This window comes from Miniopterus natalensis, chromosome 9 (assembly GCF_054644295.1).
Source record: "Miniopterus natalensis isolate mMinNat1 chromosome 9, mMinNat1.hap1, whole genome shotgun sequence".
In the NCBI taxonomy this organism is placed as follows: domain Eukaryota; kingdom Metazoa; phylum Chordata; class Mammalia; order Chiroptera; family Miniopteridae; genus Miniopterus; species Miniopterus natalensis.
In genome coordinates, this window is record NC_142089.1 from 11,253,367 (window position 1) to 11,271,134 (window position 17,768).

General features: G+C 44.5%; 1 protein-coding gene across 1 annotated transcript in view; it reads left to right on the forward strand.

Moving 5' to 3' along the window:
- The window catches only part of CAPZB (capping actin protein of muscle Z-line subunit beta), a 113,346-nt gene that overhangs the window by 38,581 nt on the left and 56,997 nt on the right, over positions 1-17,768 (forward strand). Inside the window, exon 2 of the mRNA XM_016214617.2 lies at positions 8,018-8,107. Within this exon, the coding sequence (XP_016070103.2) occupies positions 8,018-8,107 (90 nt within the window). The remainder of the gene's footprint in view (positions 1-8,017; positions 8,108-17,768) is intronic.

The following is a 17,768-nucleotide window of genomic DNA, read 5'->3' on the forward strand; positions in this document are numbered from 1 at the left end:
CATGTCGGTTGTACTGAGTGCAGAGTGCATGGCATTGCCCTTTTTTCCTGCTGTTATTTTCTGGCTGTCTTCTTCCTGAGGTCACAAGCCCCTTCAGGGCCGGGACTGTGACTGACCAGCTCCTCTGTGTCCCCAGTGCCTATGCTGTCTCTCACACAGTTGCTCAGTGTCTGAATCAAGCAGAAAGATAGAATGGGGTATAATAGAAAACCTCTCAACACGAAGATGTGGGTTCAAGTGCTGATTTTGCCACGGACTGTGTGACTGTGCACAGTTTTCTCTGAACCCCATTACTCATCCGTAAGATGAGGAGTGAGGGGGCAAGGTTTGGATGAACTTGAAAAGTCCATTCAGATCTAAACTTCTGTGACCCTGGCAGAATTTTTTTTAAAAGCAAAACGAATACGTTTAAAAGTAAAGTGAATATGTTTTCATGGTGATCAAAACATTGACTCAGCCACTGAATTGTATACTGTAAAATGGTTAGCCTTATGTTGAGTGGTTTTCACCTCAGTTTTTCAAAGATGACATTGGCCCAGCTATGAGCTATGATGATGTACAGTAGACCCCAAAAGGTTAAAGGAGACTTGACCAGCCAAATGGGCTTTCACTGTGGCTTTGATTCACTGGCTGTAGGATATTGAATTTTCCCATGGGAATGAAGTCATCCAAAAGGAATGCTTGTGTTTGTGCTTGGTGAGCCATCTCCTTCCCGTGTGTGGCTGTCATCCCCGTGATCCTCCCAGAAGATTCAGTCAGAGGGCATTCTGTGGAAGGAACACTGTCTTTTCATTAGGACAAACTGCAGTTTTCCTAATGAAAACTGCAGAGTGACCTACAGATGTGGTTGGCTGGGCTGGCCAGTGAATCTCCAAATCGCCCCCAGCACAAATTGTTCCTGAGCCACATGGCAGAAAACATATTCAATTTTTAAACAAAGTTGCTTGTTGGGTCACAGATTACACAAGGCAAACCATGGTTAAATTAGACTCCATAAATTTGTAATAAATCAGCCTGGGCTCCAGGGAAGTTTACCTTTGTGTTGTCTGTGAAGTATTTGCTAAGCCTTTGGGGAATGTAAACGAGTAGAAGTCTGGTGAACTTGAGAACAAAACTGTAAGGGGCCTTGAAGCTTTAGTTGGTTGTTTATGTGTAGACAGATGCTATTAAGCACAAATTTGCCACAACCAGTCACTAGAGCAGGCCAGAGCAGGACTTTTGCCCTGAAATCCGAGCAGTTGGAGTTACTGCTTGTCCTTGAAATTACGAACACTTGGGGGAGGGGGGAAGCACACTCAGACCATATACATGCTAATGAGACTGTGGCCTTATCTTCCAGCAGGGGGTCCACGCTGGAGCGCTTAGTTACCTCAGAATTTTTGGGCTGCCTCGCATTTTCAGGAGGTCGCCTTGTCCTCTCTGTCTTGCCTCTTAAAGTCTTTGACCCTCCTGTCCTCTCCAACCATACAGCCAGAGCCCTGGTTGCTGGGGAGGCTCTTCTGCTGGCCCTCCCACCCCTAGTTCCACATCTGGTCAGACTGTCTCCCTCAGTCACCAGACGCATCCTTCTGTATCAGTTACTATTGCCATCTAACAAAATCAGCCCAAAACCTAGTCACTTAAAATAACAATAATCATTTCACTATCTCAAATGGTTTCTTGGGTCAAAAATTCAGGAGGGCCCTGGCTGGGTGGGTGGTCTGGCTTCAGGTCTCGTGCTGTTGGAGTCATACAGCTAAAGCTGGAACAGTGGGTGCCTGGAGCACTTGGGGGCTGGCCAGGTATCTCACTTCGGGAGTCTCAGGGTGGCTTCTTGTGGCCTTTCTGCACAGGCTGGGTTGTGTTTCCTCACAGTATGGTGGCCTTAGGGCAGTTGAACTGTTTACATTGCAGCTTGGTGCTCCAAGCAGGAGTGCTTAGCAGGCAAGATAGAAGATGAGTTATCTTTTATGGCTTGGCCTCAGAAATCACAGAGCATCAGTTCTGCTGTTCTCTGTGCTAAAAACAATCACCAAAAAAACTCTCCCCATTCAAGGGGAGGAGACATGAACACCGTCCCACAATAGGAAAACCGTCAGAGTCCCATTGTAAGAGGGCATATTGGGTGGGAGAGCTTGATGTGGCCATTTTATGGAAAATGTCTGCTTCACCTTCTGAGATACAACAATATTCCTGTCATTTCTCTGGAAAAATTTTAGGGGCTCTCATCCCCTGGAGAAGTAGATTTTAGAGTGTGAACAGCCAGACAGCATGGCACAGGAGTCTTCCATAAAGTAGACAAAAGCAAAATGCTGGGTAAAGTGAAGTTGAGCTGGGGCCTGGAACTCAGAAAAGCACTGCCCTCTAAGCAGTTTGGGCACAATCTGGCCTTAGGACAGATCCCTCATGACAAGGGCCACACTCCAGTTTTGCCCTTCCTCCTGAGCACCTCGCTCGCGGAGCGCGTCAGCATGCTCTGCCCCTCCATACCTCTCCCTCTATCTCACTGCACTTGTCTGGAAAGGCCCCTCTGTGCCTGTCTGGGTGCTCCTGCTCAGCTAGTGGTAACCAGTTCATGTACCCCCTCTTCGGAAAATCTTTTGAGGTTCCCTGTACCTTTACTATGGAACTGTTGTTCATTTTTGTGAATCGGTGTGTTCGTCCGGTTAAACCTGGAGCTTAGTTGGGACATGTCCCAGTCTTTGCATCCTCACCTAGAGGGCTGAATAAATTTTATTGGATGATAATTTCCAAATGTGTCTTTGTGCTCTTAGTTCATTTAGTAGGCCAAGTTATACTGTATGCAAATGATGAAACACTATCAGGTGTCTGAAAATTCCTTAGTAGATTTTTTAAGCTATGCTGTTTTATTTGCCTATTCTGAAAAACTGTTCTAGTTTGTATTAACAGTTTTTTTCTTTGTTGTCGGGTGATTTAAGCAGTTTGTGTTTTTCTTTGAGTCATGTGAAAACCAGCAGAAAGTGAAACATTCCCTTGTTCTGTTTATATACTTAAAAAACACACACAGCCAAACATCTAAACCGACCCCTTGGAGCCTCAGCGGCTTACAGTGGGGTAGCTGTTTCTTCCTTATGCTTTGCCATCCTAACAAGAACTTGCTTTTTATTTTTTGGGCCATATGAATTTTGACTACACCATAAGTTCCTGAAGACAGCAACTTTGTTGTGTTCACTATTCAGCATCCAAAACAGTGCTTGTTACCTAGTAAACACTCCAATAATCATCGAATGACTAATTGAATGGGCAGAGAGTTCTGGAGAGTGACCTGAAATGGTCATTCTTTTACTATTTACCTTTCAACCTGGAAACCACCACGAGTGGAAGGTGGAACTGGTAAAGCTCATTTTCTGAAGGAAGTGTCTGGGATCAGTGAGGATTTTGAAGGAGCCATCACGTGGAGAGCCCTTAGTCACAGGATGACAGTATACAAAATAAATAGGAAGCCACTGGTTAAAAGTAACCAAGGCGGGAAATCCTAGGTAAAAATGGACTCCCGAAGAAGTGCAAAACCAGTGTACTATGAGCTCTGCTTTGTCTCTGTACCTCTGTGTCCCCATTCTTGTACACAGCACACAGCCTTGTGATTATGTGCTATTTTGTGGATGGTTCTTTGAGGGTTGGAACTAGGTTGCAGTCATTGGGCCTAGTTCAGGGCCTGGCCCACAGGGCCTGGCACTCAAAGAATGGTTGTTCAATTGAAACCTAGTTGCAGGCCTGCAGGGGGCTGTTGAAGGATAGGGCAGGTGGGACCCTGTGGGTGCATCTGCCCTTGCTGTAGGATACAGGCCCAATCTAGAAGGAATCGTAGAGGCCGTCTATCCCAATCCCAGGCCACAAGGATAAGTGAGCAGCCCAAGTCTCACAGACATCAAGTGATAGGGTAGACCTTGGACTGAGCTTGTCCTTGTTTTTATTTTTTTAATTACCTTTAAAAATATTTAATAAAGTGAAACAATGACAGTGAGACAGAGTAGAGCCTGGAAATAAACCCATGCATAGATGGTCAATTAATTTATAACAAAGGAGCCAAGACTACACCATGGGGAAAGGATGGTCTCTTCAATAAATGATGTTGGGAAAATGGGATTCCATGTGCAAAAGCATGAAACTGTACCCCAATCTTCTACCATACACAGAAATCAACTTAAATTTTTTTTAGCTATCTGACCCCCTAAAGGAACATATTAACATATATGTAAGATTTAGCTTTGTGATATTATGAAGACCCTCGAACCCACCATTTTACACAAGATCTACATGAATATCAACATTCGTTTTCCCCTAGTGCCTTTTCCCCTTAAAATTACTTTTTTCTCCCTCTTCTATTTATCATTCCCTTGTCTTGGCTAATAAGAAAAAAAGCCTTGCTGTATTAGCTTAAAATACACACACGTGTACGCACACACGTGTGTTTTTCCTAAATTCTAGTTCAGTGTTTCCTGTTTCTTAGCTTTGTAACAGCGGCAGCACCCTGGGTAGAGCCCTGGCCGGGTACTTACTTCCTCACTCCCACCATCGTTCTGTTTCTGGGGTCACTCATGTTGCATGGAGCTTAGGTCACCCATGTTTTCCTCATTTGCTGTGCCATTTCCTGTTCAGACCCCTCGGGATTTGGGACGACTCCCACGCATAGGGTTCCAGTTAACTCTAATTTTAACTTTTTACAAGCTGTCATTAAGTTTTCCCATGTTGCTTGGCTTATGGGAAGCTTTTAGTCATTTACTAATTTAATGAAAATGAGATATCCTTAGCCTTAGAAATTTGTAGTGAAATATGTCTAAGATGAATTGGGATTAATGCAAAATGTGAGCTAAGCCATTTTTACAGCAGTATTTTAGTACTTGCAGCTAGTTACAGAGGACCATCGGGAAGGAAGCCTTCATGCTGCCCACACCCTTGTGGGGTGAGGCTGAGATCAGCATATTGAGCTTGGGGGTGTGGACAGGCTCCGTGGAAGGGTTAGAGCAGTGCCTTGTTGACCTCCTGTCAAGTTATGGCACTGCTTTTCCTAGATAATACAGTGCTAGGATTCTAGTCGATCCCTTCTAGATCCCAGCATGTTCTGGATTAAAGCTTCACTGTAGCTAGGCTTTCTTATGCCTATATATTTTTTTGTAGTTCTCAGGAAGATTGTTAATATCCAAGTTGAGAATATTTCCAAAGACTAGAAGTTTTTAGGGGTTGTGAGTGGTCTGTGAATTAGAATTATATGTGCAATTATTTGGGGCCTTAGCTTTGATTAGAGCCTGGGAGTCTTAATCCCCAGAACTCATTGTTTTAAGCTAGGGTTTCTCAAACTTGACTCTACTGACATTTTGGGCCAGGTTGTTGAGATCTGTCCTGTGCATTGTAGGATGTTCAGAAGCATCCCTGGTCCCTACTCATTAGATGCCAGTAGCTTCCCCTGTCCCAAAATGGTCTTCAAACATTGCCAAATGTCTTGTGGGGCTTTGTGGCAGGGGCAAAATCAGCTCCAGTGGAGAAACGCTAGTTCATACCTTCTAAAAAAGTTTTAGGTTCATAGCAAAATTGAGCAGAAGGTACAGAGGCTGCCCCTGTAACTCCTGTCCTCACACATGCATATAGCCTCCCCCACTATCAGCATCCCCCACCAGAGTTATAATTGATGAACCTACACTGACCCATCATCGTAATAACTTAAAATACGTATTTTCCACTAAGGTTCACTCTTAGTATTGTACAGCCTGTGGGTTTGGATAAATTAATAATGACACATAACCACCATTTATAGTATCATACAGAGTATTTTCACTGCCCTGAAAATCCTCTGTGCTCTGCCTATGTATCCTTCCCTCTCCTCCAACCCTTGGCAACTACTGATCTTTTTACTATCTTTATAGTTTTGTCTGTTCCAGAATGTCATATAGTTGGAATCTGACAGTATGTAGTCTTTTCAGGTTAATATATTAGTATATTAATATTCTAATAATAGTTTACATTTTAAGGTTCCTCCATGTCTTTTCATGGCTCAGTAGCTCATTTTTCTTATTTTTAAGTTTTATTTTCAGTTACAGTTTTCGTTCAATATTATTTTGTATTAGTTTCAGGTGTACAGCATAGCCATTAGACAATCGTATACTTTACGAAGTATATGATTTTGGAGTTTGAACACCTGGCTCCAATTTAGAGCAACAGGAAGAGAAGACTTCAGGGTTGGGTTGAAAGGGACGAATGTTATAAAATATTTATATTTAAAAATATTTAAAACATGTATTTGCATACATGTAGAAAATACTCCCAATTAAATACATACCTCTATGAATTAAACAGTTTACAGGTATTAACTAAATGCAATACGCTATGAAGTAGATACTCTCCATTTTCAGTAGAGGCTTGTAGAGGCTAACAACTCTGCCCAAGACCATAAGTTAATGAATGGCAGAACTGAGAAAGGAGTATGTCTCTCTAGTGTCAAATCAGCTGATCTGTGTTCTGGACCTTAGAAGCGGTGTTAAAATGTCTTCCTGTGCCAGTGGGCCAGACCCATGTCACTGTGGCCTTGGCTGGCATAGAAAGCATGGCACAAGTAGGGAATTCATGGTTGCTACAGTGTTTCACTAAGCTAAACAAGTGCTACAAAGTTTCTGGTATGTGTGTGTGTTTCTTTGCAGGTAGCCAGTTGGTTGTGTGTCCTAGAAAAAATTGTCACAATCATCTTAAGCAGGAGACAAGTATTTTTTTTTCTTTTTAAAAAACAGCCTGCTGTATATGCCATATTAGTTATGAGATTGCTTCCAGTTAATGTGTTATGTCTTTGATGAATATAAAGTGGATCCTTGTCTCTGAGCATGTTTAAGTTAATATATTGGGATTGTAGATTGCCATAGTCAAAGGTCATATTCATTACAGCCAGATGTTGCATTTCCAGGTTTACTTTGTGTATTTTATGATTCTTTAGCTTCTTTACTTAGGGCTTTTAAAAATCCTGAGATTGGTCTGGCCAGAATGGAATCGGGATGCAGATCAGATGGTGCTCCTGACTGGTTGTTTTGGGGCCTCCACCTGCCTTTTGTGCACTTCTTAGAGTCCTCACCATTTTACCTGGCCTGCCTTTCCCACCTTACTTCTTGTTGGTCCTCCTGAGGTCTGGCCGTCTCTGTTAGAGCCCACTTTGCGCTGAATTCACTTTGCACTTGAACAGTCTTGCCCCCACTTAGTTCCTTCCTTCACCCTCCATCATTCATTACATATTTATGGTGCCTGGAACCGGGTGGTCTCAGTAAACATTTGCGTCATGAAATTAAATGAGGAGGATGTTGTGAGGCACACAGGGCTGGAAGAAGGCTCCCTGTAAAACAAGATCTTTACCCTCCCAGGCCCCTGCTGCAGCAGTGATGCCAGCGTATTGCCTCGTGGTCCACTTGGCCAGCTAAAGTGAGCTCTTGTCTGTAAGTGGTTCGGTTCAGGTCCTCGTCTATTTTGCAAGGGCCTGGCACCATGGAAAATGTACCCAGCTGTAGTGGAATAACTGGAGCACTTAACCTTTGCGCACATTTTGTCACTTGTTCTTTGCCTGGCTTTTTCCCTGGCTTGGAGCTCACCAAGGAACCTGGCCTGGTGATGCTATCTGATGTTACCTGTTTAAATCCAGGTTATAGCAGAAGACAAAGCTTAATCTGCTATTCAAGCATGCTCACTACAGAACCAATTGGGAGTTAATACATCTGCATCTCCCATGGTCTGCTGAGTTGGAGAAGGGAAGCCCATAGGCTTTGAGATGTGGATAGAACAGGGTCACTTTCTGAACTATATGGCCTGCTTCCTACTTCTCTGATTATCTTTTGGATGATTATCTTTTATCTGTCTTTGAGACAGATGCTGCTATCAAAGAGACCAGCAGCCACCCTCCAGGAGATGGGGTGGAGGACCTACTGCAGGCCTTCTTGGTCTTAGAATACCCTGGGAAAGCTGAAACTGCAAAAATGCTTGTTAAAAGAGGTTTTTTGGTGTTTCTATGGGCAAAATGACTTAGACACTTTTATTTCTCTTTTCACAGAGTGATCAGCAGCTGGACTGTGCCTTGGACTTAATGAGGCGCCTGCCTCCACAACAAATCGAGAAAAACCTCAGCGACCTGATCGACCTGGTACGTACCTTGTTCATGTGCTTTCATTTGGGGCTGTGGCTCATACTTGGTCACTTTCGTGTACCCTTTTCCATGCATAATTCAAAACACACAGGAAATCTCTCTCTCCAGCCAGACACCACCACTGGGCTATGAGATTCCTCCAGACAGAGAGAGGATGAGTTTCATATGGTTGTCTTAATTTCAGCACCACCTGTGTTAATAGAGCCTGACACAGGAGTTCTAAAGTTGATTACATCTTTCTCCTCCCCCCACTGGCTTGTTTTCAGTTTCTAGAAGCTCACCTGTAGGCACGAAGGGACAGCCACACATCCAGCAGGTGGTTAGCAGTGGGTGGTGCCAGGCTTTCGTAGTCTCTCTGCCACTGTGGAAGTTTCTCCCTCGAAAGCAGTATGAAAACCGACCCTATGAAATGCTTCAGTGGCTTCATTTCTAGTTTGAAACACAAAAGTCGGCTTTTGGAGCTGATCACATTAAAAAATATATATTATTTTTTTTAAGATTCAAAATCATTGGTCTCAAAACAATGCCTCAGATTAACTGGCACCATATTATTATTTGAAAATGCCAAAAATATTCGAAAATATCTATAAAGCTATGGGAAATATTGAGAAAAGAGGTAAAATAAAATAAAATCAGGCCTCCAGAGGCCAACTTAGTTACTGCATCACTTGGCCAGTGAGCTCTGGTTCTGGAACCTGGGCCCTCTCAGTCCAGGTCCTCTGTCCGTTTCCTGTGTCCCATGTCTTCTTAGATATAATTATTCGTTGACAACGCTGGTTCATCGGTGAGGTTTCTTTTTAAATGGTGGTTTGAAAACTTGTTCATGTACTGTAGTGACATACTTGATATTGTATGAATTCCAGAACAGTTTTACTAGGAAAGAAAACATGACTGCAGGACACCCATGTCATTTACAGATCAAACTCTTCATAGCAGTCTGGAGGGTCCAGAGTGCAGCTATTTTATGTTTATAGGGATACAAATTCTTAGTTGAGAGGCAGTTATGACACAGAGTGGAGCCCTTTGAAGGAGCTTTGAACTTGCTATCCTTTACGTGTAATAATGGAGGAAGTGGGAGGAAAGAGGTTTCTGGAGGTAAATGGCCTGGCCAAGAGCGCCAGCTACAGGTGCTTGTGCTGGAAGTGAAGAGGAGAATGGAAAATGTGATGGTTCCTGGCTAGACAAATACATACTTTAGATGCGTATTAAAGAAAGAAGGTTGAATTATGATGCTCAGAATCCAGGATCATAAACCAAGAGCCAAGGAGGTGACATACATCACTGAAGTGGACATGGTGTAAACAAGGGCTCTGGCTGACAGGCTCATCTGAGAGGGCAGTGGCCCCTCTGCTCCAGTCACTCAGTGCCCTCTGGGAATATGGTATCTGTTGCTTGTTTTCACATTTTTCTGGAGGAGCTGTACATTTGGAGTTGGATGTGAAATACCCTGATTTTTAAACATTGGATTGGTTAGATCTGATTTTGTGTCAAATTTGGGTATGTCCCTGGGAAATGTGAGTTGTGGGGATGGGGTCAGTGAAAACAGTCTTTGTTGGGAAATAATGAGATATAAAGTTGGATAGGTAGGAAGTGTCCCTGAAAGTCAGAAGAAGGGCTTGAATTTGATGTGCTAATTGCTACCATCAACCCCCTTACTAAGCTTTGTAGCAACACTTGTGCTAAGCAGTTTACGTGTGTGTGTGTGTGTGTGTGTGTGTGTGTGTGTGTGTGTATTTAACCCTCAACAGCCCTGTAAGGCAGCATTACAAGGTGCAGTCTGGAAGTGCTGCATGTCTGCGTTTTTCTCGGCCGGAGGGTTTTGATGGGTCATGTGTAGACGAGGTGGGCGAAGGTCGAAGGTACGATCAGATCCCTAATTCGGTCAGCTGCAGAGGCTTTTTCTTTTAAACTCTGCATGAAAACGTGGTTGGCTGAGTTTCAGTTTAGTTTGCCAATGTAGTTATTACTGTGTTTTATGAATAAACCCAACATAGAATGAATGACGAGCAAATTGTTCTCAGTAGACCCTGTTGGTGTTTCAACAGGTTATTTCGTCCTTATGGAAACTGAAGAGTTGTACGACAGCTGTGTGCTTTCTCTGGATTCCCTCGCCATCCTTTGTTTCAGAGATGTGTGCTGCTTTTATGGAAACCTGGTTGGCTTGTTCTTTTGCTGCTTATGCCCAGTATACTTGGGCTCAGCAGGGAAACTGCAGCAGTGATGGTGAATGAAGGAACCCAGTATTGGGTGGGAGAGATCATCTCTGAGGTTGAGCTTGCAGGAGGTTGCTCAGACCCAGGTTGAAGTGTCATAGTATGTCTGTCCCCGATAAGTGATGTCGTATGTGGTACCCCATAGATTACTGTGAGTGTGCACTGCTTTTCCACATTTAGCTTCATCTTCTGTAGAATGTGGCTAGAAAGGAGGTGGAGGCAGGTGTAGATTGAGGGACTGAGCTGGGTGCTTACTCCCTCGACTTTCCATAATGTATATATAACCACTTCACTTTTTTTAGGTGATTGACACTTGGAGGAAGAAGCCAGGGTGCTGGTGTGGCTAAGCAGCACCAGGAATCCCAATTTCTTCTGCTGGGGTAACTGCTGGGTACCTTTGGGTCCGATCACTTACACTCAGCAACAGGTTAAATATGGTGCGTCTTCCTGATGATGTGTCAGTCTTACCTGTTTGGGGAAAAAATGTTAAATATATTTAACTCATTAGTATTATAAAATATTAAAATAGATGTATTATGGAGAATAATTTAAAATTCACATAATTAAAATAAAAACACCTAGAGACTTGAAAGATATCCCCTTTTCAGGGACAGGCCACTTAGTGTTATCAGTTCACTTTTGCCCATTGCTTCACCGGGAGGCTGGAGGGGCACCGACTTCCCCTCATTGGTTGTCTGGAGGCCAGCCTCGGGGCCCATATACCTGCCAAGGCTGAACAAGAGGCCATAATAGGTTTCCATCATCCAGAATGGCCTGGGGAATTGGCGTTCTCATTAATTTTTTTCAATTTGAAGTATGATGTGTGTCACAATGCAAATGAAGCATGGCTTGTCAGTGAATTAGGATCTGGTAAAGCACGCCTCATTAAAACTGTATTGACACGCTTCAGAAGCCACTTGTGATTGATGGTCAGCTTCAGGGTTCTCGCTTTGCACTGAGTTGTGTAGGGGGCATTTAGGCTGGTTTTGTACTGGATCTTATGGCTAGTCCTAGAAGTTACTTCTTTGAATGTTTTTCTTTAAGCGCTGCTATTTTTCTTCTGTTTTCCTGGAGAATGACTCTTTTTTCCTTAACTAGATTTGGAAAATTCTCTTCTTCTTGTAAGAGTTGGTCCTTGCTGAGTGTACTGCTGTGGCTCCGAAGTTCACTTGCAGTTTTAGTTTCTTCCCAAAGCTGTAATTTCAGAAAACTCATAGTTACAGGTCTGTCTAAAAGCAATGTATCCGGGCCTTTGTTTCATGTAATCTGGGATCAGTCAGGTGCTTTCGAAGCCGCTAATGCACTGCTCGGTGTGCAAATTGCAGTCATTCCTCCCATGCTCACCTGCCTAAAATAATGAAGGGGAGGTGGTTGTTTTCAAGACAAGTCTCCAGTTTTAAGGCTGACAAGAACGTTGGGATTTGCCAGCATTCCCCATGAAGGGAATGGCCTCTTAGATGTCGGAGCCAGAGAGCTGTAGGCAAATGTGCCCGGTCTGCCAGTGGTCCGATTACAGAGTAGTATTAAAGAGAAATGTGGCGTATGCTTGGCAGCTAGGCCTCCGCAGCCCAATTTATCATGCCAGATCAGCTTGCTTTTCTTCTTTTCTCTTTCCAGCATTGGAGCTTTTGCTGCCTTGGGATTATAGTGCATACTCTGATTGGTGGGAAATGACCTTCTTTTGCAGATGGCCAAGACATCATTTTATTACATATTAATCCCATTGTACTAGAGTAAAGCCAGCCAAAATCCATTGTTAAGCTGTTTCAAAAATACCCACAGGTCCATGCTGGCCAAGAATCCTGTGATGTTAAGATGCTCCCTTGGCTTCCTAAACTTTGACCTTCTATGGCTTTGCTCTGCAAACTGGCAGCAATAGCTGGGGTGTATTTTGAGCCCTGAGCTGAGGAAGGAGTTTGTTTCTGCAAATTGGCACCCAGCGGGCCCTCCATCCTTTGCCTTTTTAAGAGCAAACCAAAAATAGCCCTAAATCTGTTTAACCAGGCAGAAAAGTCTCTGCTCGCACTGATCACTTTATTTTTTAATTCCTTTTCTTTTATTTGCTATAGTCACCCAAAGGTCCAGCTCTTGAGTGTCCCCAAACTTAAACCAAGCAGGGGTAAGACATCAGAGCTGGGAAAAGCACCTAAGCCACCCGACCAGGCTTGTGGCCAGGCTTGTGTGCTGGAGGTGAAAGAAACATCCTGATGCTCTGACCAGGGAGGGAGTTAACAACTTGATCAGTTTTCATTTCTGCATATTCCTCTTTTAGCAGCTTGAGTTGCCCTCCAGAAATAGAAAGGGCCCACTTAGTGCAGGGCTTGCACTGGCAGCCTCAGCAGTACCTTTACTTTGAACAGCTCTAGGAAATTGCCCTCCTCTAGTCCGGGTAATGTGATGTCAGCAAAGGAGCAGGAAGCCTTGACAGATTAGAAGGCTGGAGTGCACGGGGTGCACTTAGGCTAGGGGCTCAGTGAGCAAGTGAGTGGAGACACAGCTTACGCTTCTAAAAACCTGCTCATCATGAATATGCTTATGGAGCCAAGCTCCCACTCATTGTGACTGGTAAAATTAAGGCTAGTATTATATTTAGTAGTTCATTAAGATTACTGATTGTCTGAGTTCTGTTAAGCATTGGTACTCAATTTCAGTCTCTTAATAGTTGAACCAATGAAATCTGGAAATTATTTTTCCCATCAGCTCTGTGCAATGTGGCATCAAACTCAGTTCTCTGTCCCTAGGTGAAGATGTGCTGGCCCTTGGGGGTCTGAAGGCCAGATGTGATGTGGTTTAGCTGTGTTCAAGAGTGAACAGGCTTGTGTTTTCTTGCCTGGCTTCCCCATTATCATCTCCATTTAAAATAGTCTCATACCAGCAATTTTTCCTGCTTAATTTCAGAGGCAACATCTAAAATGTCTTCTCCTTTCCAAAGGGGTCTTAGCTGAAGAAGGTGAAAAGTTCATGGGTTCAGTCGACATTTACTGTGAATGAGGCACTGTGCTCACCCTGAGAAGAAATGCACTTTATTCCTTGACTCCCCTTTCACAGGGGGCAAAAAATCAGGCACCCTAACCACTTGCTCCCTGATAGGATGGCTTTGGTTGGACTCTCAGCCCATGGTCTTCCTGATGACTGTCAATCTGTAGAACCAAGTTATTCTTTCTGTATTTGACATCATGTGCCAGACACCGTTCTAGGTGTTGGGGGTGCAAGATGAAAGGTCTTGCTCCATAGTGCTTCCAGTTAGTGGGGAATTCAGAGAAGATTAAAAAAAAAGTCCTCACCTGAGGATATTTTTTCCTTTGCTTTTCAGAGAGGGGGTGGGGGGGGGGAGAAACACCGATGTGAGAGAGAGACATTGATTGCTTGCTTCCTTACCCTGACGGGGGCTGGGGATTGAGTCTGCAACTGAGGCACACGCCCTTGTCCGGAATCGAACCCGGGGCCCTTCCATTTGCAGGCCAACACTAAGCACCGAGCCAAACCGGCCAGGGCAGGGAAGATTTTTCTGGAAGAAGGAAGACTTGGCCATGGTTATGCACTGTGTTATATATTGAACACATACATAGCAGGTGTATTTATTAGGGAAGACTTGGCCATGGTTATGCACTGTGTTATATATTGAACACATACATAGCAGGTGTATTTATTTGTCTTTGTCTTTGAGTAAAGGTATTCCAGGCCCTTTAATGATTGTGTCCAGCTAGCAACGAGTTTTGCTGTCTCTTCTGACTTGTTACTGGCCGCCTTTCACCTGGCCTCTTAATGCTTCTCAGATCCTTTCCCCAAAGTATTCCTAACAGTAGAGGGGAACAAATACATGTTCGGAGTTTTGTGGACGAATCCAAAAGTGGCTGCCTCAAGTAGAGAATTTTGTTCAGACTTTTTTAAAAATTGTATTCCAATTCATAACATGTTCATATGCAAGACATTTTAATATAAAAAGAATGCTTTTCCACCACAGTCAAGTTGATGTTCCAGGAAGCAGGGCCCTGTCCCCCTGGGGACATGGCTTTGCTGAGGCTCATGACGCATACCAGTGATGCACACGGCTGGTGCCTGTGGAGCCGGGGCCTGCTCTGTATCCCTGCCAGGCCAGGAGGGGTTTGTGCTGCACCCCACTCGCTATACCTAGGGAAGTGGCCTGTGGATTTCTTTTGGGGGTAGGGGAACTTGGCTTCCCTTTTCCCGTTTGTCAGAGTTTCCCGGGAAGTGTTCTGTCCTAGGCTGGATACTGTCTCTGGAGCAGGAGCAGGGGAATGGGTTGAATAATTGGTAATTATGCAACAATCCCAGCAGTCTCTGTTGGACTGGTGTTCCTGAGCTTTCCTGCAGGCGACACTGTGTTGCAGTCCCCTTTTACAAGGGAAAAAGCATTCTAGCCAAGGGCCTCCAGCAGTACTTTAATGAACTCCATTCCTTGGAAAGTTGTGGTGAGCTTTTTCATGCAAGCCTTTGCTCTCTGAATGGACTGCAGCTGTGGTGACTAAAGCAAGGAGAGCCAGAAAGCAGACCCATGGACTCGGGGTGCTGAACTGGCCCTCTGCTGCCTGCTCAGGGCTGCCTCTCCGAGGGTGGGGCCTTTCATGACCCCACCTTGTTGCTGAGGCGAGTACCCTGCCACCTAATGGTGCAGCTTCTGATTTGTGTCAAGGTGGCAGCTAGGTAGCCCTTCTAAACTAGGACGGGATGCCGTGATTTGCTTAGAGGAAATGGGCTTCCTGGGTGCCCTCACCTGACCTGCTCCCCTAGGGATATGGCCTGAAGTTACTTGAAGTTCTTATGAGTTCTGTTACAGCAGAATAATACCCTCATTTGAATCCATTAAGAATGAGATGAATCGCCTCCTGCGCAAGCAGTTCAGAAAATTAAAACCTGAACCCAAATGAAGGAAGAAGTACAGGGGCCATTTGCTTTGTGTGTGTGATGTTCCATGGGGAGCAAGGCTGTTTCCAGGAGACTAATGAGATGTGCACTAGTCCTGAACAGGTCTAGAACAGTAAGCTTCCCAAGGGCGAGAGGGCTGTCTGTGAAGATACCGCAGAGCTCTGAACGGAGGGCGGAAGGAATGGAGTCGGATGGCTCAGAAACAGGCCCAGTGATGTCATGATTCAGGATAGAGTACAAGTGATATTCAAATTTCACTGTGAGAACATAATTGATTATTGAATAAAACGGCTGAAACAACTAATAACTTTGAAGGAAAACAAGCTAAATATCTATTGCACAGCCTGTACCCATGCTCCTAGTGGGCTAAAGAAACTAGTATTAAACGAATGAAGGAGCCAAAGGGAAAACATGTCAATCTGGGGGAGACTTTTGTATGGCATAGACGCTAATATCAAAAGGATGGCTTTGGTATATGCAAATTTAACTTACAAGTTTAAATGAAATAAAATTCGAAGGCAAAGAACAAACTCTGAAAAAACATTTGCAGCTCATGGCAAAGAACGTATCTCCTAAAACCTTCAGAAAACACCTTTTGAGGTTGTTAGTGTCATTGTCCCCACTTTTAGTTCTGAACTAACAGGAGAAGGGGCTTTTGCAGCTTGTCCAAGGTCACCAGGTAGTGGTGGAGCTGCTTTAAACCTAAGCGCTCTGACACCAGGCTCCCAACCACTGTGTGCAGTTGCCTCCACTGATAAAGTAGGAATATGCTGTGGGAACAAAGAGCTAGGTACACAGACAGGTGACTCACAGAGGAGGCAGTGCACACAAACCTTTTGTCTTTACTAGTTAGGGAAGTGCACAGGGAAATGAGAGGATGGTGGGGAGCGTCCTTCACCGATGCCCCTTTCTGCTCAATGGACAGATTGCATCTGCTCCTGGAGGTAGCCTACCCTGTTCCTGGCTTTCATAAAATTTGTCACTCACCTTGATATGGAGTCTCTTGAGGAACAAAGACAGTGAGCAGCTGAGGAAACACGGCACTCTAATTGCTCTCCAGGAGCTTCACCATCCAGATTGTCACATTAAAGGTTCTGAGAAGTCCTGCATTTGAGAGAAAAGAAACTGTTCTCCCTTACCTTAGCATTTTTCTAAGTTATTTTCATGGAATCCACTTTGGAAAACATTGGTTCCTGGAAAGGTTCATAACCTACACGTCAGATGACCTGGATTCTAGACCCTTTTTGGCAGTAGCCTTAAGTGTGGTGTTAGCCAGGTTTTAAATTTTCATAATTGTTTGGTAAAACGGCATAAAGAGAAACATAGCTTTTCTTATTGTGTGGTTTCCAAAAGAGAACTGTTTCAGAAAACTTGAAGCTCCTTCAGTAGGAGAGAAAAGGTGGGTGGTAAAAAGCACTGCGTGCATTAAGCAAATCTCACTGGAAGTCGGGAAACTTGGGTTGTAGTTTTGGGTCTGCCACTCAGTGGCTGTGTGATCAGCAGGTCTCTCTGGGTCTCTGTGAAGTGAGGGCCAGATGGTCTCAGTATCTGAGTTCTTTTACTTAGAACTAAAACAGCATCACCTTGGATACCCTTAGGTTGATTCAGGATTCCCTTTTGCTGGCAGAAGAGACATTGGTTTCTCTCATGTCTGTGACCATATAACTGCCCCATAGGGCAGAGTTGAGCAGGGTGGGGACTCTGGCAGGTTTCCTCTGGTCAGTCTCCAGTCACCTTCCAGCTTTGAGACCTCAGGCAGGTCAGTGTACCTCCCAGAATTTCCTCCGATATATAGGATTGGGATAAGAAAATGGTATTCTGGGAGCAGTTGCCACGATTTGGGAGTGTGTAGAAAGTGCCAACATGTACGTGTAAGACAGGTGCTTAATAAATGCTAGCTGGTGCTTTCATTAATTACCTTCACAGGCTTCCTAGGACCTGTTTGTTAACCCCTGGGTTCTGCCTGCCCAGGGGTTGTGCCCTGACGCCACAGGCAGCCTTCCAGGCTGTGTTTTCACAGGTGGACACAGCCCCAGCCTTCACTTGCACAGGATGGAGTTTATAACCCAGTACAGGATTGTAAGGACTTGGCTTATTTAACCTGGAAGGGGGGAGATTAGAAGGCTGTGCATTGAGGCATTTTAGATGGTCATAGAAACTGTCCCCCTGCCTTCCCTGAACTATCAAGGTTGGGAAACGCCAATGCCTACCAACCCAGAGTGAATAGAGGAGGTCAGTCAGACTGGCTGACTGGTTTCATGGCTAGTAAGGACGGTTGTCATTTCAAAGAGATATCTAATATCATGCTTTGTGTCCTGCCCTTGCAGGGGGTGGGTTGGGCTCCCTGGATGGGGTGGGTCTTCCCCGCCCCTCGCTGATTGCTTCAGCAGGTACTCTTCCCCCTGCCTCAGTTCCCTGAATGCATCACTGCTCCCAGACTCACCTCTCATCTTCACCATGGCTTAGCTGTGTGACCTCCGAGCCTCAATTTCCTCATCTAGGAGCTCGGAGTGATGACACTAATCTTGAGTTCTAGCATAAACGTCTAGTGTAGTACC